Below are 21,738 nucleotides of genomic sequence, written 5' to 3' on the forward strand. Positions count from 1 at the left end.
CCATGGTGGCTACGGCTGCTGCCTCCAAAGTCTCTCCTGCTACCTCAGGACAATGTCTAGTATACTATCCTTGATTCACTCACCGGTGACCAGCGTGAATGCGTCGCTGTCGGGATATGGCAACGACTTCGATCTGAGTCTCTTTGAAGCTCCTGCCGCTCAATTACAGTCTCATAAATGGACAGTCCTCTTCTCACTGCTCGCCGGATCGATCATTATCCCGCTCTCCAAATACCTCTTGTTCCATGACAAACCCCCACGGGGCCTCAAGCTGGTGCCCGGCCCGCGGAGCACTCTGCCGTGGTTTGGCAGACTACACGACATTGACGCAAACGCCCCTTGGAAGTCCATGAAGAATTGGTCCGATCAGTATGGCGGCTTCTTCAGACTCACGACGTGTGGCGAGATGCACATTTGGCTGGGAGACGCCAACATTGCTCAAGAGCTATACTGCAAGCGTGCTGCCATCTACTCGTCTCGACCCGAGGTTGCAGCTGTTCCTGGAAGCAACTCACAAGGTCAATACCTACCGCTCCTCGAGTACGGAGATCATTGGCGTCGGCAAAGAAAGTTTGCCCATACTGTCCTCACCAGCGCCATGTCGCAACAATACCACGGCTATATCTCTCATGAAGTCAAGCGCTTTCTGTTCAACCTCGTTCAAGATCCGAAGGACCACTACAGCCAGACAGATCGTTATTGCGGCCGCATTTCAGCAAGAATGTGCTACGGCACGCCTAATTCGGCTGCTGCGCACTGCAAAAACGCTGCTGAATTCATCCCTCAAATCTCCCCTTCCGCCAGCGGACCCATCACCAACATCTTCCCCTTCCTCGGGCGGCTTCCAGAATGCTTGAACTCGGCCAAAACGCCTTGCAGGCAGCGACGTGAGCGTGAAGAGCGATTGTGGAAAGGCTTGATGCGAGAAGTCAAGGAGGACATGGCCAGCGGTAAAGCCCGTATCTCCTACGCTCGCACATATTTTGAAAGAGCGCAGGCCGAGGCCAGCGGTGATGGTCGGTCATTCGGGTTCGATGAAGCGGAGGCTGCCTGCGCCGTCGGTATGCTCTGTACGGTCGCCATATTCACCATCGGAGGTCCCTTGTACTGCTTTTTCCTGGCGATGGTCCTGCACCCAGAATGGCAAGGAAAGGCACGCGCTGAGGTGGACTCCGTTCTTGGCGATGGGCGTGTGGTCGCATTGTCAGATTCTCCCAACCTCCCCATACTCCGCGCCTGCATAAAGGAGGTCATGAGATGGCGCCCACCAGTCCCACTTGGTAAGAATCCTGCCTGAAACAATGATGACCAGCACTAACGCACAACAGGTGTGCCACGACTTGTGGAAGCGGACGACGAATACAACGGCTATTTCATTCCCAAGGGTGCTGTGGTGCACGCCATCGACCTAGCCATTGCACGAGACCCTAAATTGTACCCAGATCCAGAAACATACAACCCCGGGAGGTGGCTGGAACCTGAGTTCCCGACTTATCAAGAGCCTCTATCAGTGCACCCTCGTCTGCTCGGCCACCATGGCTTCGGCAGAGGGCGCAGATTGTGCCCGGGCATCGAGATCACGGAAGCTGAGCTGCTGACGGCCTGCGGCAGCCTGTTGTGGGCTTTTGAAATGAAGCCCAACCTGGACAAGAGTGGGCAGCCCCTGTGGCCTGACCCAGATTACTGGACCAGTAACGTCATTGGCGGTCCAAAGCCCTTCCTATTCGATCTGAAGATTCGAAGTGAGCAGAGGAAGAATATGGTCGCCCAGCTCTTCGAGGAGAGCTTGCAGGCCGGGTTGGACTAGGTGTATGAATCACCGCATTGAAAATTTCTTAGTTGGACCGTGTAAGTCGTTCATGATACAACTGGCGTCAGGCAACGGACAGGGACCTTGTGTCCATAAACTACATGCTATGTGATACAACAATACAACAGAGATCTATCTTTCTCTGGCCGCTCTGGCAGAGCTCGATTGCTTTCTTGACCACAGTCCACCCAAGCTCAAGCTCGGAAACGGGCGCCCGCTCGCTTCGATACATCCGCACGGGCATATTCCAAATTCATCAACCCACCGAACATGTCCCATCCAGCCAAGGCACAACCGGCTCAAGCTTCTCCAACAAATGCTTCGACTAGGTCTTGAACAAGCCATGATCGACCACCCCCATGCTTACCCCACAAACCCCAAGATGGGTCCTTGCTTTGCTAGCCTCGCCTATCTTCCAACTTTCTGTGAGGAGACTTGCATCGCTAGGACGCTGTCTGTACACGTTGGACTGCAGGTGTCTTTGCCGTCGGCAGTTGAGAGAGAGACACTTGCCATCGGCTCTCCGACTGGGGTAGTAGCCCCACGGGGGGATTGATTTTTTTGCTTTCTATAATGGTATATACTTAGGGAGCATCGCATCGTATGGGTAGGGATTCCACGACCGCCATAAGTCGGCTTGGCCAGCAACGGAACCGGGGACTGGTTCTGATTTTGACGTAACTTGCAACACCAACAACAATCATCAGCAACAAACGTCCACAACAAAGTGGCAACATGGCTGCTTCTCGAAGCGAGAAGGACGTTGTGCAAACGACGATCCACCTCGAAAATGCCCTCTCCGGTCCCAAGACCAGCATTAAAGATGTTGATGAAGCGTTCGCGTTCCTCAAGGATCACCCTAATGCGGATGGCGTTACGCAGGAGGCCATCGCGATCCTCAGCACCGAAGAAGGCCGCAAGGCGTTGTTGAAGAAGATTGATTGGGCCATCCTCCCGTGCATGATTCTGACTTACTTTCTGCAATTTCTTGACAAGACCACGATTGGCTATACGGCTGTGATGGGGTTGAGAGAGGATCTGAGGCTTGAGGGGCAGGAGTATAATCATGCCGGTACGTACATTCTCCGAGTATCATCTGGTCGAGGTTCCGACGGGGGGGAAGCTTTACCGTTGTCGACGAGCGCTTCGCTTTCCCCGAGGCTAGCATGTTCTGACTCAAAGTTAGCAATGATCTTCTATATTGCGTACTTGGCCGCCGAATTCCCAACGCAATACCTCAGCCAGCGCATCTCACGCCTCGGCAAGTATCTCGGCGTTAATATCGTCCTCTGGGGAATCGCCCTTGCCGCACACGCTTCATGCCAGAACTATGCCGGGTTGATGATTTGTCGCGCAATCCTGGGCATATTCGAGAGCTGTGTTACGCCGACCTTGGTGTTGGTCGTTTCAATGTGGTATAAGAATGAGGAGAAAGGACGGCGGATCTCCTATGTCTACGTCTGCAACAGCCTGACCTCCATCTTCGCCGGTCTGGTGTCCTGGGCGATCTCCTTCTCCACTCACCGAGACTTTGCACCATGGCGCGTCTTCTTCCTAACCATTGGCCTTGTGACAATTATCGCTGGAGTCGTGGTATTCATGTACCTTCCCGACAGCCCAGTGAAAGCGAAGCGCTTCACGGATGCGGAGAAGGTGGCGACGCTGCTTCGCATCAAAGACAATCAGTCCGGCACGCAGAACGCCAAGATCAAGAAGGAACAGTTGAAGACTGTTCTCAAGGATCCGGGCGTCTACCTCATTGCGATTTCTATTGTATGCCTGAGCGTGCCGACGGCAATTGCCAACTTCTCAAGCATATTGTTAGCAACTTTCGGGTAAGCGCATCTCACGTTGCGGTTGATATCGACTGATGAGCTCAGGTACACACCGCGCGAGGCGTTGATTTTGAACATCCCAGCTGGCGTTGTAGGTGCTGTCGCCATCTTGACCATGGGCTGGCTATCGGATAGGTGGGGTGACCGAACGCTGCCGATGATCTTTGCCATAGTTCCCACCATCGTGGCCTTCGCCATGATGATAGGCCTGGACCCTAACGGGATACCGAAATCAAAAGGGGCTTTGCTGTTCGCGCTCTACATGAGCAACACATTCACTGCAGTAAGTCTCTCAACAATCTCAGCATGATCTGACAGTGCTGACCATCGCCGTTGCAGTCTTTCATGCTGCTGCTAACGTACAATGCTTCGAACCTCGCCGGGCACACGAAGAAAGTCACAGTCAATGCGCTTACGTTGACGCTCTACTGTGCGGGCAACGTCGCTGGCACCGAGGCCTTTATCGCCACGGAGGCTCCTGCTTACACCTCTGGCAAAGCCGCAATCATGGCGACGCTGATCCTGCAGGTTTTCGTGGCGTTAGTCATGCGTTGGCGGAACACCAGGCTCAATAAGGCAAATGCTGAAGAGCGTGACCGCATGAGAAATGAGCTGGGCGAGGACGGAATGGCGACAGAGCGCGAGAGGCTTGCGTGGGAGGACAAGACGGACAGGGAGAATCCGTTCTTCGTTTATACAAAGTAGAGCGGCAATAGGCGAGGCCTGGGAGTGATGTCCATACCGCGAGAGGCATTGCTCGCAGCGCCGCCGACAGATACATGAAAGATGTCGTAATTGAGTCTTCTAACGCCCTGAAGTCTCACTGTCCCTGCCAAGCCCCGGCCGGCCTACCCCAGTTCCTGCCCGGAATTGAATCCCGGGCACGCATCTTTTTCTCCAACTCAAATGCATCTGGCCATCACACCATCCCGCCGTCTCTCACTCAATGTCCAGACATCGTATATCACGTTCCGTTCGACTGCCATTGCAGAGCCGCAGAACCATCTCCAGCTCCCCATCGACAATCTCAGAAGGCAGGCCACCCACGGCGCCGAAGCAAACCCCGAACCTTGCCCACATCCGTCAGAATGCAGACCTCTACGCGGAGAACGCTCGGCTCCGCAACTACACGTCCCACATCGAGGCTCCGGCACAAATCGTAGCCGCGACTCAGAAGATAGCCGACATAGAGGCGAAGCTGAAACAGCCGCGCACGCAGGTCAAAGCCTTGCAGGCGCGGATGCAGTCCAAGAGCGCCGACCGGAATAAGATTCTCGAGGAGATCCGCAAGCTCAAGCCGGCGATCGATCATTTGGAGAAAGAACAGGATGCGCTGCAAAGCCAGGTGCAGGAAATGGCGCTCGGCTTGCCGAACCTGACGAGCTCTGACACGCCGCTGGAGGGGGAGGGCCGGCTGCTGCGATACATTAACTATGATGAGGCCAAGCCGCCAACGTTTGAGAAAGGTGCCGACCACTCGAGAATAGGAGAGGAGTTGAGCCTGATTGATTTTGCGGGTGCTGGGGCCACGAGTGGCTGGGGATTTTATTATCTCATGAATGAGGGCGCGATGTTAGAGCAGGCGCTGGTGCAGTACGCGCTGAGGGTCGCGAGACGCCATGGATGGGGCATCGTCAGCCCTCCAAGTCTGGTGTATGCGCACGTGGCGGAGAGCTGTGGTTTTCAGCCGCGAGATCAGCATGGGGAGCAGCAGATTTGGCAGGTTGCGCAGAGTGAGCGAGAAGCGGGCAAGCCGAAGCGAAGTTTGGCAGCGACGGCGGAGATTCCGTTGGCTGGACTGTATGCGGGCAAAGACATCAATGAAGGGCAGCTGCCAGTGAAGATGGTGGGGAGTAGTCGGTGTTATAGAGCGGAGGCTGGTGCGAGAGGCGTGGACACTAAGGGCTTGTACAGGGTGCATGAGTTTACCAAGGTGGAGATGTTTGCTTGGACGAATAACTCGGGCGCAGGGGTTGAAGGAAGTATGCAAGAGTCGACCAAAGATGCTAGTGTCGTCTTCGACGAGATGGTGACCATCCAGACAGAGATACTGACTTCCCTGGGATTACCATGCCGGGTACTGGAGATGCCAGTCTCTGACCTAGGAGCTAGTGCGTACCGGAAGATCGACATCGAGGCGCTGTTCCCATCCAGGCTCAGCAGAGATGGCGGCTGGGGAGAGGTTACTTCCACATCAATCTGCACAGACTACCAGAGCCGCCGGCTGAACACCAGGATATTAGACAAGGGAGGCTCTCGCAAGAAGTTCGCCTATACCCTCAATGGTACGGCAATCGCGGTGCCACGCGTACTCGCCGCTGTACTCGAGCATGGCTGGCGAGAGCAGGAGAAGTGTGTCATGATACCCGAGGTCTTGAGAAGTTACATGGGAGGGATCGATCGGATCACTCCAGTCAGGTGAGAAGACTGGCCCATTTCCTGTGATGTCTTACTACTGTTACCGGATAAATGCCTGTGACAGGCCTGTACAAAGACGACAATTTCAATCCAAAGCTTTAATGTACTGGGCTTTGTGCACCATTCATCAGTGAGACCCAGTGGTGAGTCAATGCAAGCGTCACCTCCTGGAGCGATGTCCCGTTGCCCAATGCCAAGTTTCTGTGCCTGCTGTTGCTAGTCAACCCGCACACAACTTCGCCTCGCCCCCTCTGTTTCTCTCTTTGGGACTCTGAATTGCAACTTCCATGTTCATCATCGTCTTCACACTCTGGTAGTTCCAGGGTGTTGTGCTCATACGATCATGGCTCCAGCCATCAAAGCCAGACCGTCGAGGTCTTCGCCCATGCAAGGCACCGACTTTGGCAACTCCTTGCGTTCGACAGCGAGGCCGCAGCCAACCTTTTACGACAGCGTCGCCAACCCTGTGGCGCAGCACGACAATGATCATGCCCACTTCAGAGATATCGAAATCTTACCGACCACTGATGAGATCCTAGCGGTCGGACGTCCCATATTTATGCCAAAGAAAGACGATGGGTCACCGAATCCCATCAGCCCTGGACCAGAGCGCTTCTTGGACCTGCAATTCCGTCACCTTCGCTTCGAAAGCACAGAGAGCATCAAAGACATCTGCTATTCCGCTGCTCAGAGCGCCTTCCTTAACCCAAATCGAATCGCCAACGACCACTATGCCGATACACATGCACAGAACAGCCTGATCTCCGCGCCTCAACAGCCCTGTAATCCACATGTTATGATCAGAAAGGACACGCCCTCTGGAAATCCCTACTTTCTCTATCAAAATACTCGAGTCGAGGAGTTGGAAGCGCATGAGCGTCATGGCGTCCTTGTTCGCCTGTCCTACGATTGTCCGACTTTCATGAGAGGCAGAATATTTGCTGACACGGGCCGCCTCGAGCAAGGCATGCTACTTAGCCTTCTTTGTCACGATCGCACCAAGAACGAGCTTTCAACTCACTTCCTCTCTATCCACATGGCACAGAGCACGATGTCAATGGAACCAAGATCTGGCAAAGGACGCCGAGCCGCAGTGCAAGCTGCGTTCCTGCCAGGAGCTACCAAGGAAGACGCAATTGAGTTTGCCAGACTTGCCCAACATCTTGAGCCGGATATCGAGATGGTTATGGTAGAGTTCCCGAAAATGCTTCCAACCGGCTTCTGCAGCCCTCTTAGGAGGCTACAAGAGATGAGCGGATTCGCCTTCGACCAATATCTGGCACCTAAGAGAGATCTTGAGAGCATAAAGGTGACAAGACAGCTCAAGCTCTCTGGCCATGCTGTGTCTCACTTGGTATGTCAGCGACCGGAGTATAGCAGCGCACGAGATTTCGAATACGATCTGTCCTCTATTCTACTCAATGTTGATAACAACGCGAAGACCACTTTCACTGTTGACGAGCTTTCGTACCAATCTACCATCGACAACCTCCTGACTTCCAGTACTCTCGATGAAGGCCAAATTCATGCTCTCACACACAGCCTGCGAAATGAATTTGCTTTCACCCAAGGCCCTCCCGGCACTGGGAAGACTTATCTTGGTATTCAGCTTACACGAGTCTTGCTGGACTCTCGTCCTGGTAAACCTATTCTTGTCGTTTGTCTCACAAATCATGCCCTGGACAGCTTTCTTGCTGGACTCAGAGATGAAGGTATCAAAAATCTTCTTCGAATCGGCAACGGAAGCAAGGAAGACTGGACACAAGCCTTCAATCTCAGAGAGAAGACTAGAAAGGCTCGCCTGACTCCCAATGAGCAGCAAGTCAAACGTCGACTTCGAGAGCGCCGCAACACTCTTTTCGCAAACATTCATGACTGGTGCCGCAGTGCCTCATCTCAATCACTGACCGGTAGAGCAGGATGGTATGCGGTTGATAAACTCCTGGCAGCCACCGAGCCAGTGCTTCATCGGCAACTCAAGCTTACGGATAATCGTGCCTCGCAGAAGTTCCTTTTTGATCACTGGGTCGAGGGCGGTGATCTCAAGGCGCTTCGCCAGCTCCGCGATAGACTTATATCAAGTCATCAGGGCGGTGATCATTCCAAGTCCAGTCCTGGTCCCGGACCAGACGAGGTACTTGAGAGTGTCTGCAAGGCCGCTGAAGTGCTCGTCCCGCAAACCGGCGCTAAGAGTGTATGGCAAATGACTCCTGACGAGAGACGTGCTACTCTGGACAAGTGGCACACCGATATTGACCCCGAGCAGCTAGCTATGTGTCTTGCGAATGACTTCGCTGATTACCAGGCCACCAAAGCAGGTCTTGAGGCGGTCAGAGACAGCCTAGACGTCCGCGTCTTGAGCCAAGCGTCAGTCATCGGAATCACAACTACTGGTTGTGCCAGTCGTTGGGAAATCCTAAAGGCCCTCGGAATCGAAGTCGTCATCTGCGAAGAAGCTGGAGAAGTTATGGAACCACACGCTCTGTGCGCACTTCTACCCAGCCTTCAGCACGCCATTTTCATTGGCGATCCGCTTCAGCTCAGACCTGAGGTATCTGAACAGCGACTGACTCTGGAACGATCCCACGACTATCGTCTGAACGAGTCCCTCTTCGAGCGAATGATAACACCACTCGATCCTTCCGCATCGGGTCTGTCATTTGCTCAATTGACCATCCAGCGCCGGATGCATCCCGCCATCGCTGACATCGCAAGGCTCATCTACCCAAGCCTCCGTGATCATGAGTCCACTCGCTCGCGCGAAGCTACCATCGGTGTCGAACCTCGAATCTTTTGGTGGGACCATCGGGTCCCTGAGCTCAGCGAGACCAGTAACACCAAGTCTCACATCAACGAGCATGAAGTCAATATGGTTGCTGGTCTCGTTCAGTATCTCCTGAAAGGCAGTGGCTACCGCCCAGGCGACATCGCCGTCTTAACACCATACTCGGGTCAGCTTGCAGAGTTCTACAAAGCTCTGAACAAGACTTGTAAGGTCTGGCTGAATGAAGAAGACCGCAAGCTGCTACTTAAAGAAGAACAACTTGACATCGAACCAACCGAGCTGCGCAAGAAGGACGAAGTGAAAATGTCAGACTTGCTGCGGATCACTACGGTCGACAATTTCCAGGGTGAAGAGGCGGCGGTCGTCATTCTCAGTACCGTCCGAAGTGGCACACGTCCGGGCTTCTTGAAGAGTGAGAATCGCATCAACGTCGCGTGCAGCCGTGCGCGTAACGGCTTCTACATCATTGGGAATTCCCTGACTCTCAGCTCCGTCCCGATGTGGCGTGGAGTGTTAGATGTCTTTGGCAGTCGGCGCGGCACCAGTCTCATGACCTACTGCAACAACCACCCCGAGTATCGATTCTCTGTCACCAACCCAGATGATTTCGACTTTAGAAACTCCTGTCCAGCCACCTGTGGCAGGGTGCTTCCTTGTGGTCATGTTTGTAACCAACAGTGTCACCCTATGGGTCTGCATGACGATAAGACCATTCCATGTGATCAACAATGCGAAAAAGCCTTGTCGTGCGGTCACCGTTGTACTCGAGCATGTGGTGTTGATTGCGGTACCTGCTTGAGTTCTGTTCTTGAGAGAAGATTACCATGCGGTCATACAGGAGAGATCCTCTGCTCTGGCGAAGTGCCTCGGTGCAATTTCGTGCTTGGGAAGGTCGTTCTTGATTGCGGCCACGAGCTCGATCAGCTCTGCGGAACTGACCCCGTCAAAGAGCATTCCTGCAACAAGCCGTGCGAGAAGCTGCTGGGGTGCGGTCACATCTGTTCGAAAGTTTGCTCTGTCTGCCGCTTGAGTGGCCATCACAGCTGTTCAGCTGCATGCGCTAAGCCTCTGAGTTGCGGTCATAGCTGTCTTGCTCGGTGTGGGCATGAAGACCTTTGTCCACCTTGTATACAGCCCGTTCGAACCATATGCGAACACGGTACAAAGACCCGAGCTTGCTACGCTCCGTTGAAGCTCTGTCTTGAGCCAGCTACCAGTACTTGCGAGCACTTCATGGACCCGAAGACACCTTGCTGCATTCCGCAAGCTGCTTTACCTTGTTCGGAGCTCTGCAGCAAGGTCTTGGCTTGCGGTCACCCTTGTTCATCACTCAAGTGCGAGGCGTGCATTCCAGCATCGCAATGCCCAATCTGTACAAACACTCAATATCGATCCGCAGTCTTGTATGTGAGAGAGTGCAATCATGTGGTTGAGGTCAAAGAACTTGACAACCTGAATCTTCAAGGCGTCTACAAGGTGGATGAATCGGGCACAATAGCTGGATATGGAATTGGGCCTTTCACCAACTTGCATGAACCGACATGTACCTGTGGCAGACTTTGTCCTAGCGTACACCGCTACAGTGTTATCCACAAACTGGTGGGCATTGATGCTGTTATGAAGAGATTGTTCGAAACCATCATTGGAGGCAAGGTCTGCTCATTCGCTGCGCAGGTTTCCCGCGTCGAAAATGATTTGCGCAAGAGCCTCGAGGCTTGGAAGTCTGGAGTACGACCGGAGGCAATTGCAAGTGCAATGAATTCGAGGAAGATTCAGGAGAGAGCGGACGAGCTTCTGGAGCTGAAGGGAAAGATTGCTGAGTACAACGGTAAGTTCTCCGCTCGTTAGTGACTCAAGTCTAACCCGTACCTGCAGATAAGTTCGTTGTACCCGTCGAGAAGGCCATCACCCAGCTTCGATATGCCATGCCTTCGGTCTTCCCATACCTTCCAACCGCTCACCTTCGTCTTGGTGTTATCATCCTGCGGCTATCCAGCGTCATGGTTGGCGACAATATTGCCATGGCGCAGTACCTATCAACGCTGCCGGATCCGGCTCTGATGACCCAGCGGATGAGTGAAGTGCTCCTGCAAGCCACCGTCAACGGTGCAGAGGCCAGCCGGAAGCAATGCATTAAGCTCCTGGAAGATGAAGCTTTGAAAAAAGTTCCAGCATTAGCCTGCGAGCTGCAGTTGCGACAGATCCAACTCTGGCTCTTGGTGGACTGTGGACTCGAAGCGATGCCAAGCGAGACACTGCTCGCCGAAAACATAAACGCCCCAATCGACCACAAGCTCGAGGATATTCCGGACATGCTGGATATCCTCGATGCTGTACTCGACTCGAGCAAACGCTATCCTCAAACCTGCAGCTCCTTTAGTAGTGCCACCACAAACTTCAAGCACCTTCTAGGGAACATCATCGAGGGCCAAAGCGTAGGGACGGTGCCGGGCATTGATATCACAAGTGCTCGCAAGGTCGAACGCCGCTTTCGTGAGTATGTCGGCGCCAAAAGAATTACTGTCTGTGCAGAAAATCATCCGTACTTCGAGGATGTTTTCGGAAAGAACGGCTGCCCTGACTGTGGCAAGAAGGTCGAGCTTGACGAGGAAGTCTTTCGCCACAGTGGCAAGTTCTTGTTCGAGAACGACTTCCTTGCCGCAATAGAAACCATGAGCCTGCACTCGGCCCCGCAGACATCGCCCATGCTTTCAGAGGGCGGAAATTTCACGAGTACCAATGTTGCCCGGGTAGCAGAAGTGCATGCCAATGGGACAGCATCTGCCCCGGTGACATCGTCCAATGCGGCTGCCGCCCTTGTGACTGAGGATAGCGCAGACGCCTGTAGCGATGCGACCACTGAGGTCCTCGACGACAACCAAGCGACGCCTGCTAAGGCCACCGTCTCTAACGGTCAAGGCAAATCCTCTAAGCCCGGTGGGACAGATGAAGACGCGTTTCTCCAAGCTATGGTTGGTCAGGGATGGTCATTCAAGAGCGAAAATGACGAGGCGGGCGGACGGTCACTTCCAAGGGCTCAGAAGACGCCTGAAGAGCGCTTCCTGGAGAGCATGAAGAGACTAATGGCCGACAAGGAGAACGCGAAATAGGACTATGCTCTGCACAGGAAGTGGACTTGTGTAGAGGCATCAGAAAACGAGGCAAGGCAAGAAGAATTAAAAGTTTGGTGCAATAGGCGGCCGCAGAGGGCTAGTACGATGTTGACTCTGGACACACGAGACATACGTGCACATCCACTTAGTACTAGCAGTAGCAATGCCTCTGATTAGCTACGCTCGCTTTCCTAGAATCTAACCCTAACGGCGTCTGATGCATCACCACCAAGGAACTCCGGTACGAACGAGTTTCCTCCAAGCTCCACGACCCTGTACCCGAAGACTTGCGCAGCTGACCAAGCAGGGTCACGAACCCGAGTAGTTACGTACAGCAACATTTGAATGCCGCTATTCCCCCCTCCCAGCGTTCCTCTTCATGTCCTCCGGCGACCGAACAACGTTTCAAACTTGACCTCCGGCAACCGCAGCGCCAGACTACTGGCCACGACGCTCACGCTGCTGCACGCCATAGCCACGGCAGCCCACACGGGACCGAGCCTCCAGCCGCCGTGCTCAGCAGTGGCGCCTACGGGATAGAAAACACCCGCCGCCACGGGGATAAGAACGCAGTTGTAGAGCAATGCCCAGAAGAAGTTGAGCTTGACGCGCAGGAACACGCGGCGAGAGAGCGAGAGCAGGCTCGTGATGGTGCGGAGGCTTGGGTTGAGGAGGATGAAGGACGAGGCGGTGATGGCGATGTCGCTGCCGGAGGAGAGGGAGATGGAGACGTCCGCGGCGGTGAGGGCCGGGGTGTCGTTTAGGCCGTCGCCGACAAAGGCTACGACTCGGCGCCTGGAGGATCCCGTGGTAGGCTGATGTTCGTGTTGAAGCTCATGGATGTAGGCAGCCTTGCCTTGCGGGAGGACGCCAGCGCGGACATGTGAGGCGGGGATCGACAGGCTGGCCGCAATGGCAGAAGCCGTGGTGGCGTTGTCGCCGGTGCACATGTGCACCGACAAGCCTTGTGAGCGAAGAGATGCGAGCACTGAGGCGACTTCGGGGCGTAGTGGGTCAGAAAGAGCGAAGAGAGCGGCGGGCTGGTAGTGAGTGTGGGGCGACGAGGCTGGGCGGACAGCAAGAATCGCAACGCTGTGTCCCTGTATTTGATGTCGACGGAGGGATTGATGGCAGAAGAAATTGGCCGAACCAGCAGTAGAGGGCTGTGGCGTGGTAGCCTCTCCTAAGGATGTGATTGATGCGGTCTCAACCGTGGACAGTAAACTCTCGTTGCCAATGGCAGCGTGGAAGCTTTCTTCGACTGTGCCGTGTTTGAGTGTGACTGTGCCAATCATGCCTTGTCCAGGAACTTCTTTGACGTCAGCTAGAGCGAGTTCGGCCGTGCTCGAAGAGCAATACGTGGCAATAGCTTGCGCGATGGGGTGGCTCGAGATGTTCTCCAATGATCGAGAAATTGCTAAAAGTACATCTTTGTGGAGCACGTCGGACAGCTGCTCGAAATCGGTGACCTTCATCTCACCCTGCGTGAGTGTGCCGGTCTTGTCGAAGACAATGCTGTCAAGTCTCGAGGCTTCCTGGAATGCTTGACCGCCGCCCTGGACCAGGATTCCCTGCTTCGCTGCGAGGCCACCACCCACAAACAGTGCCGTGGGAGCAGCTAAGCCAATACCACACGGACATGCAATGACGAATACAGCGATTGCGAACTCCAACGACCAGAAAGCCCAGCCACCTTGCTTGTCACCCAGCCAAGCCCTGGGAAGTGAGCTCGATGTACCCAGGCCTAGCCAGATGAGCCATGTGGTAACGGCAAGCAGGGTAATGACAGGCACGAAATAGCCAGTCAAGACGTCAGCGAACCTCTCAATAGGAGCACGTTTAGCCTGTCCACCGCGAACAACGTCAATGATCTGGTCCAACATTGAAGAGCCTCCGAGTCCCGTTACTCTGACCTCGACTGGATCAGCAACGTTGACAGTGCCGGAGTAGACGGTGTCGCCCTTGATTTTACTGACAGGCTTTGACTCTCCGGTTAACGAACTCTCGTCGAACGAAGATGATCCGTCTTGTTCGACTACTCCATCGGCGGGAGGAGAGTGCCCACGAGGTATCTGTACGAGATCGTCGACTTCCAACTGATCGACAGGTATCTTCCGAATGCCCTGCTCAATTAAAAATGCTTCACTCGGCCTAAGCTTGCCGAGCAGAGTGACGGCATCTCCTGTTTTCGCCTTGCTGTACGCTTCCAGAAAACGGCCGATAAGAATGAAGAAGGTTAGAAAAGTGACGGCGTCGAAGTAAGTAGAGCTCGACATGGTGTGGTGTTGCTGATCAATAGTGCTGGTTGCACTCATGATGAGCACGGCTAAGGATGAAATGTATGCGACCATTGTTGCCGCACTGATTAAGAGATTCATGCTTCCAAATCTGAGAATGCGCTTGGAGAGGGGGAAGCTGCTGCCGGGCCTCCACATCTGCCAAATTTCGTTGAATGCTCTTCGATGGAATATGTCTGCACCATAAAACATGACTGGTGTCGTGATAATAAATAGAGACCACTCGAGACGACTCGTATTGCCCGCCCATAGAGGCTGTTCAAACCACTGACGTGTCTTGTTGTGCTTCGGAACGAGTGCCATGAATACAACACCTATGATCAGTGTCGGTATAGCGAGCATGCCAGTGAAAATCAGCCGCCACAGAATTGACATTCGTTCAGCGTGTTGCAGATGCCGGGACCGTTCCTCAAGCGTGGGTGCGTGGTAGACGTAGACCGTGAATGCGGTGTCGACGGCCTCGATAGCCTGTACGAATCGTCGGGCGGTCTGGCCCTTCGCTGGGCGGGGCTTATAAGCTATCTGGATTTTAGGGTCCTTTAGAGACGGCGTCTTCAGTATCTTGAAAAATGTCTCCGCCACCGTGGCGTCTGCCAGCCCTTCAAGGGCTTCTTTGACTCGATCCGGACAGTTCTGGCAGTGCATGCCATCAATTTGGAGCTCAATGATTCTCTCTTGAGGGTTCAAAGGAGCTGTCTCGGGCTCGATCAAGGTGACGAGGCTTGCACCATATCCGAGATCTTCAATACTCTCCAGTAATTGGTCAACATTAGCCCTGCCTTTGACTTCGAATGTTCCGCTGTTTGTCAACAAGTCCACATTGACTGACGAGACATATGGCAGATGCTGAACCCCTCGAGTGATGGCTCCGACGCAGGAACCACAAGTCATGCCCTCGAGGGCGACCGCGGCCTTATAGATGGCGGTGTCGTCCCTGGACGGAGGGCCGTCGACATTGATGACGGCAGGATTGTCCACAGCAGTACCAGCACTACTAAGGGCACTGGACCGACCCGAGATAGACGAGCCGTTCTTACGCGACCTAACAATCGTTGCCCAAGTTCTTGCCCTTGACTTTTCTGTTGACATCTGCCGTTGCTCGCTTTGGCAGGCATCACAGTTGTCGATATGATCTTGGCGTGCGCGACGCCACATTCGGTCCCAGCGAGAAGATGTGGGAATTGAGTCAGGAATGAGATCCTGATCTTCGACCTGAGCTCCTCGATCGTCGGCGACGGTAACATGGCGGACCTCGAAGGCAGCATCGACTAAAGCATCGACGAGAGCGTGAAAACTGGTGACATTTTCGTCGTAGGAAATGCGAACAGTCTCCGCAATTAATGAGACATCAGCATTGGAAAGAATGCCGGCCTTTCGAGAGAAGACATCCTGGATCAAGCAAACGCAGGAAGGGCAATGTATGTTGCTGACAAGGAGTACTGCGGTACGCATGGCTGCTAGGTCAGAGGTAACGGTACACGATATGGTCATGGGCAGCACGATGCTCCGAATAGCTGGGAAGGGCAGATGGGCTCATATTTGTCACAAAAGAAATGGAAGGCACTTGAGGGTATGACGGTGACTCGAGGAATCCACTAGAAAGATCAGGGGTTTCGAAACATGAATGTGATTCGATAGAGGTGCGCCGTTTGTGCGTTTATCTGTTTGCTCGCCCGTGCTGCAGGGGACATGATGAAAAGAGGGTTGCAAGGTACGAATAACGATGGCCTCCTTGAGTCTTTTCCGCGTTGTTTGGAGTTGTACGGAGCCAAGGCCAAGGTGGGTCCGAGGGAGAGCTCTTCCCACGTGATTTGCACGTGACTGTCTCCATCGCCGACGTTGCCAATTCCGCGCCGAGCAGGGGCGACGAGACGTCTTTATCGCCGTCGTCTTCCATAATCGAGCCAGGCATCGAACATTGTATGATCAACTCATCACGAGCATAGTATCGCTAGCCGGACCATCCCCATCCACGCCCGTCCAGCCCATCGGTAATGCCAGAGTCCGGCTGTCCAATCATTTTCAGCTTTTGAGCTGAGCCCACCATCACCATGCCACTTGATACAAACGGAGTGAATCTGTCTCCTGTACCAGCTACCCAGCAAAGACCGGCTGCCTACGCTTCAGCAGATGATGGGGAGCTTCACTCCGATACTATTGAGGTGCAAGCTCATGCACATCCTCACACTTCAGAGCCAGCGATTTCGAACGTAGACGGTTCAATAGAGACTAGATCGACCGGTTCCGGCCCTCCTAGTGGAGTCTTTGTCAAAGAAGCGTCAGAAGGCTCTCGGGCGTCGCCTTGGGCTACTGACTGGGTATCCATGCAGAGCGACAATCCGGCCCACAACGCGTTAGAAGCCTCTCCGATGTCCAGGCATTTTTCTGCCAGTCCGGCACTGAGTGTACAAGGCGAAAGTCACACAGGCCCAGGTGCAGTCACGGGCAAACAAGCCCTCGGACTCGATGAGGCAACATTGCAAACCGACAGCGATCCTGATTTCAGACATTCTATACCACTACCCGCCCCAAATCGACCTCCTCCACAGACCTTCACAGCGACTTCTCATGCGCCGCAAGGATATTACAACACCCTCAAAATGACGATGCCTAGTTCAGAGCCCAATGGCTCTCGAGAGCCGAAAACATCATCCCGCAGAGTCAAGCAGTACACACTACCGAGTGGCGCTGTTGTCTCAGGTAAAGGTCTTGGCCGTGGGAGACCTGGCATCAAACGTGGTCCGCGCCAGCCTAAGTCCGGCGAACTATCAACCCCGGGTACTGCACCAGACTCTGCTTCTGTCACACCCAAATCTGCACCCTCAGGATCTAAAAAGAGGGGCAGATCTACGTCAGATGTTGGGCGATGGGAGTCAATGACGCCAGACTCCTTATTTCCCGATTCACCAGAGTCCCCTCCTGAATACAATCCTACAGATGAAACGCGATCAGGTCGCAAGATCCAAAAGCCTCCCAGTGTCCAGCCTCAAGCTACTGAGTCCGCAAGTCCCGCCTCCAAGAGACCAAAACTTGAGAGTCGGAACACCGCTCCTGTTACCTCGCCAGCATTGAAGACACATCCCAAGATCAAGAGGCGTCTGTACCGAGGCCGGGAACAATTAGCTCTATGCGAGCACTGCCAACGCGGGCATGGTCCCGTCGGCAATGTTATTGTTTTCTGCGACGCTTGCAACAAGTGCTGGCACCAGCGCTGCCACGAGCCCCAAGTACCGCAATCTGTCATCGCCGACAGCAAGGCGGAATGGTTTTGCGCACACTGCGAAAAGATTTTGCATGGCAAGAAAGGCAAAAAGTCCAAGGTGGCCATGCCAACGAGCGTTACTACACAATCACAACCACCACAATTCGTCGGGCCTCTCGTCGGCGGGGCTGCCTTGTCACAAGCTCAGAAGATCGCGTTTCTCGAAAGTCGAACCAAGGAACAACTCATCTCTCTCATCTTATCCGGCAGTGACCTGGCGCCGGCATTACCCATGTTTCAAATCCCAGCACCGCAGCTGCCACAAGCTCAATTCAAGTCCAACTACACCACACCGGTCACCTCGCTTCTTCCTTTCCAGATTGTCGCTTCCGCCGAAGCTGAGGATGAGGGCTATGATTCATATTTCGACGAGCATGCCGCGCTGTATCCGAAGCCTGGAAACGGCGTCAAATTACCTCCAGACAGCGCAGATGTGAATATACTGTTAGAACATCCGCAGAGCAGGACCTTCAGTCACTGGATCAGGGGCATGCCCACCAGGGAGTTCAGTGGGAACAGTGACATTGTCTTCTCAAGGCAGTGATTGGAAAGACCCAACCAATGGCATTAATATTGCATCTGATATAGCAGCTTCATCTAGGCCCAAATGCATGCCTAGACAGCTTCAGCTGGATAATTTTATTGTACATCATACGTGTCCTATCGTTCTCCTAACGAACACAACGCAGGGGTACATGATAACCCCCCATATAGCCACCGGCCGTTCCTGGCATACCTCTGAACCCAACCCATCTAATCCCAGTTCACCTCAAACTCATACCTCCCACCCGCCACCGTCGCAACTCTAAATCGCACTCCCTCCACCGCCTCAAAACCCGCATAACTCCCCTTCGGCACCACCACCGCACTCACGCTCGCATTTCCCCTCTCTCCTGCCCCCGAATCATCATGCCGATACTTGACAACAACCTCCCCACCCACCCGACTGGTGATACCCACGCTCCTGACCCGATTGTCTCGCCACGTCACATCCGTCACGAAGCCGCCGCGGCCCACCAGACCCCTGACGGCGCCGTCCTCCCACGTCGGGGGGAGGGCGGGGAGGAGCCAGAGCTCGCGCGTCGCGGCGGCGCTGTCGTTGCTGGGGGGAAGCTGGAAGTGTGATTGTAGCAGGGACTCGGCTATGCCGGAGGTGAAGCCGAAATTGCCGTCGATCTGTGGTTGAGAAGAGGAGGAGGCTGTCAGCTAATCTGAACAAAAGATGGGGCTTTTGGGGAGAGGTCGAGAAGGGGTGGGGAGATATAAGAATGGGTGGGAGGTAGAGGCGCGAGAGAAGGCGGATTTGCTCGGTTGGATTGACTAGAAATCGCGCTGCGAGGTGAGGGGGGCGCGCAACGGCGGTGGACGACTTACCTGAAAAGGCGGGTGCGCATCAAACAGATTCGGGTACGTGCTCTGGTTGAAGAACTCGTACACGTTGTCCGCCAGAGAGGACGAGTTGAGCAGACGCGCAGCCACGTTGATCGCCCAGGCTCGGGACCATCCTGTACACACCCTCTTGTTAGACCAGTGTTGGTGGATACAAGACAGGGGGAATTCTCCAAGGACTCCTTTCCGTCAAACAAAAATAGAGCGTGCGGCGAGAGACATACCAGTTCCAGCGCCGCCATCATGCAACCGCTTCTCTAGCGTCTTGATCGCGGCTTCCCAAATCGTGGCGTTGTGGCCCGGCGCATCAGGCGGCGGGATCTGCGTGCCCGGATATAGGGCGTAGAGGTGGGAGATGTGTCTGTGACCCGGTTCGGCCTCCTCGTAGTCGTGAATCCATTCCTGAATGACGCCGTCATAGCGCGCGCTGAGTTGCGTTGGTGGCAGGCGGGCGAGAGTGGTGTTGATCCGGGCGATAAATGCGGGATCTACTGGTGCGGACGGGAGGGAAGCGACGGCGCTGGTGAAGCCTGTGAAGAGGTGATGCAGGATCTGGCCGTCGCACGTGGGGCCCACGGTCATGCTGCCGGTGTCGTTGGTGGAGGTGTAGAAGGAGTTTTCGGGCGAGGTGGAGGGGTTGGTCACTAGATAGGTGGTGCCATTGAGCTCGTATTCCTGGAGGGTGTCGAGGTAGAACTGGATCGCTCCGGTTAGTGTGTCGATCTTGGAGAGGAGGAAACTGGTGTCGCCCGTGTGGAAGAAGTGCTCGAGAATATGGGTGCTGAGCCAGGCCGAGGACAGAGTCCAGTACGAAGCGGGCGGATATTGATCCTGCGGAGCTGTGTCACCCCATATATCAGTGTTGTGATGGACCATCCAGCCAGAGGCATTGTACATCTTTTGCGCCGTCTGGACACCCGATTGACGAATGGTCTCGATGTGGTCGAACAGAGCTTGGTGAAGGGATGGTAGATTGGTGACTTCTGCCGGCCAGTAGTTCATTTCTGCGTTGATGTTGACCGTATACTTGGAGCCCCAGGCAGACATGAAGTCTTCGTTCCAGATGCCCTGGAGATTGGCCGGCAGAGTCCCAGGCCTGGAGGAGGAGATCAAAAGGTATCTTCCATACTGGAACTGAAGCGCAATCAGGCCAAGGTCCGTCTCCCCAGCTTGTGTTGCGTTAATTCTTTCATTTGTGGTCAACGCCGAGCCGTTGCTGTCGGCGCTGCTCAGTTCGAGCGTGCACGTGTTGTACAGAGCCTGATAGTCCTCGATGTGACGCTGCTTCAGCTCGTCGTACGAGTACCGCTGAGCGCTCATGAATGTCTGCTTGATTGCCGCAATTGGATCAGGTGTCCGGTAAGTGGTTGCTGCCGCGAAGTACACAACAGCTTCGGTGGCATTCTCGACGATCAGGAACTCCCCAAGTGTGCGTAGCTTGCCATCGGTCTGGACTTTAAGCCCGGCCGCAAAAGTTATAGGATCCGTACTGCCCGCCGCGCCTACCATGAAAGTCGAATCACCTCCTTCGTTGTATCCCTGATCGTAGGCGACATTAATGTTGTCAAATGGGCGCCAGACACGAAGTTGAAACGAAAGCTTCTCTGTCCCGTTGGCTGTCAGACGATGTACCATCACATCATCAGGCGCGGATGAAAACAGCTCTCGCTCAAAGTCCGTCTCGTTGACCGAGAATTTGACTCCAGCAATCGCAGTCTCCAGGTCGAGCCATCGCTGATAGCTCCCGTTGTTATAGTTGGAAGTCCCATCGAACGATATCGAAATATCTCCCAGAGTCTCGTAGTGCCGCATCGCCTGCGGCGAGCTCACCATGCCCAGGTCCGCCAGCGTCTGTGCCTCACTGATCTGCTCGTCAGCAAGCAACGCTCGCACATCCGTGACAGTCTGCGCCGCGTTCTGGTTCAGCCTCGACCGAGGGCCGCCGGACCAGACCGACTCCTCATTGACTTGGATTCGCTCTGATTCGGTGTCTCCGAAGACCATGCCTCCCAGGCGGCCGTTGCCGATGGGGAGCGCCTCGGTCCATTGCTCAGCTGGTGCGGTGTACCAAAGACGAGTGTTGTTGTTGTTGGCAGCAGCCATGGTAGGCACGAGTAGTGCCAGCACCGGCAACAGCTTTCTAGTCATGGCGAGATACTAAAGGCTGCGCAAAAAGAAAATCCTGCTGGAAAGTGGACTCATGTTGGAAGCCAACGGCTCTTGTACCCGCGAGGGACGGCATGGCATGCAGGAACAGCCGTCGGTGCAATAACTCACCTCTCTCACACTCTGCATGACTCCTCTATGCTCGATCGGCTGAATCGGTGCATTGTGAGAATTGCGTAGCGTACAGCTAGGACGCAAGCTAGTACCACCGCATCTCTGCCCGGATAGGCGTTTTGCGGGGAAGCAAGGTAGCCTTCTTCTCCAAAGAGCTGGGGGCATTCTTCGAAGCTGCAAGACTGGGGGACGGAAAGTTGCCGGCCAAGTAGTACGGTCTATAATGCAGCGGTGGCTGCTTGAGGTGAAGTTGCGGAAAGTATGACGTTTCGCTGCCGGAGCGCAAACTGCCTAATTGCCTAAATTCGCCTTGGCGTTGACAGCATCAAGCTGCAGGCCGGGAGAAGGCGAGAGGGGATTTCGACGCGATTCCCAAGGCAATGGATGGTGGCGTGTGTCCCAGACAATTCCTTCGGTATCCTCGGAGCTGTGGGGTATGTGCAGCCATTGTGACCTTGACTCATCGATATACGAAAGACCGTACCGCGTCTCGTGCCGCAGGACATCCTATCGGACGTGCCATGAAGCTTGTCAGATATGACTTATGCC

General features: G+C 54.4%; 7 protein-coding genes across 7 annotated transcripts; 5 read left to right on the forward strand and 2 right to left on the reverse strand.

Moving 5' to 3' along the window:
- Positions 1–52: 52 nt before the first annotated feature.
- HMPREF1541_07621 (uncharacterized protein) lies at positions 53–1,807 on the forward strand (the record flags this gene model as incomplete). The annotated part of the gene is made up of 2 exons (XM_008721945.1): positions 53–1,280; positions 1,329–1,807. The coding sequence occupies 2 exons, from the start codon at positions 53–55 to the stop codon at positions 1,805–1,807; spliced, it is 1,707 nt and encodes a 568-aa protein (XP_008720167.1).
- Positions 1,808–2,545: 738 nt separating this feature from the next.
- HMPREF1541_07622 (uncharacterized protein) lies at positions 2,546–4,350 on the forward strand (the record flags this gene model as incomplete). The annotated part of the gene is made up of 4 exons (XM_008721946.1): positions 2,546–2,882; positions 2,997–3,645; positions 3,691–3,928; positions 3,985–4,350. 4 exons carry the CDS (start codon positions 2,546–2,548, stop codon positions 4,348–4,350), a joined length of 1,590 nt encoding a protein of 529 aa, XP_008720168.1.
- A 241-nt stretch (positions 4,351–4,591) lies between these two features.
- On the forward strand, positions 4,592–6,067 carry HMPREF1541_07623 (serine-tRNA ligase; the record flags this gene model as incomplete). Its single annotated transcript, XM_008721947.1, has 1 exon — positions 4,592–6,067. One exon carries the CDS (start codon positions 4,592–4,594, stop codon positions 6,065–6,067), a length of 1,476 nt encoding a protein of 491 aa, XP_008720169.1.
- Positions 6,068–6,406: 339 nt separating this feature from the next.
- Positions 6,407–11,958, forward strand: HMPREF1541_07624 (uncharacterized protein; the record flags this gene model as incomplete). Its single annotated transcript, XM_008721948.1, has 3 exons — positions 6,407–9,436; positions 10,283–10,676; positions 10,724–11,958. 3 exons carry the CDS (start codon positions 6,407–6,409, stop codon positions 11,956–11,958), a joined length of 4,659 nt encoding a protein of 1,552 aa, XP_008720170.1.
- Positions 11,959–12,338: 380 nt separating this feature from the next.
- Positions 12,339–15,710, reverse strand: HMPREF1541_07625 (uncharacterized protein; the record flags this gene model as incomplete). Its single annotated transcript, XM_008721949.1, has 1 exon — positions 12,339–15,710. One exon carries the CDS (start codon positions 15,708–15,710, stop codon positions 12,339–12,341), a length of 3,372 nt encoding a protein of 1,123 aa, XP_008720171.1.
- Positions 15,711–16,309: 599 nt separating this feature from the next.
- HMPREF1541_07626 (uncharacterized protein) lies at positions 16,310–18,064 on the forward strand (the record flags this gene model as incomplete). The annotated part of the gene is made up of 1 exon (XM_008721950.1): positions 16,310–18,064. The coding sequence occupies one exon, from the start codon at positions 16,310–16,312 to the stop codon at positions 18,062–18,064; it is 1,755 nt and encodes a 584-aa protein (XP_008720172.1).
- A 209-nt stretch (positions 18,065–18,273) lies between these two features.
- On the reverse strand, positions 18,274–21,012 carry HMPREF1541_07627 (uncharacterized protein; the record flags this gene model as incomplete). Its single annotated transcript, XM_008721951.1, has 3 exons — positions 18,274–18,696; positions 18,895–19,025; positions 19,134–21,012. 3 exons carry the CDS (start codon positions 21,010–21,012, stop codon positions 18,274–18,276), a joined length of 2,433 nt encoding a protein of 810 aa, XP_008720173.1.
- Positions 21,013–21,738: the final 726 nt, after the last annotated feature.

The sequence above is a fragment of the Cyphellophora europaea genome, assembly GCF_000365145.1.
Source record: "Cyphellophora europaea CBS 101466 unplaced genomic scaffold supercont1.7, whole genome shotgun sequence".
In the NCBI taxonomy this organism is placed as follows: domain Eukaryota; kingdom Fungi; phylum Ascomycota; class Eurotiomycetes; order Chaetothyriales; family Cyphellophoraceae; genus Cyphellophora; species Cyphellophora europaea.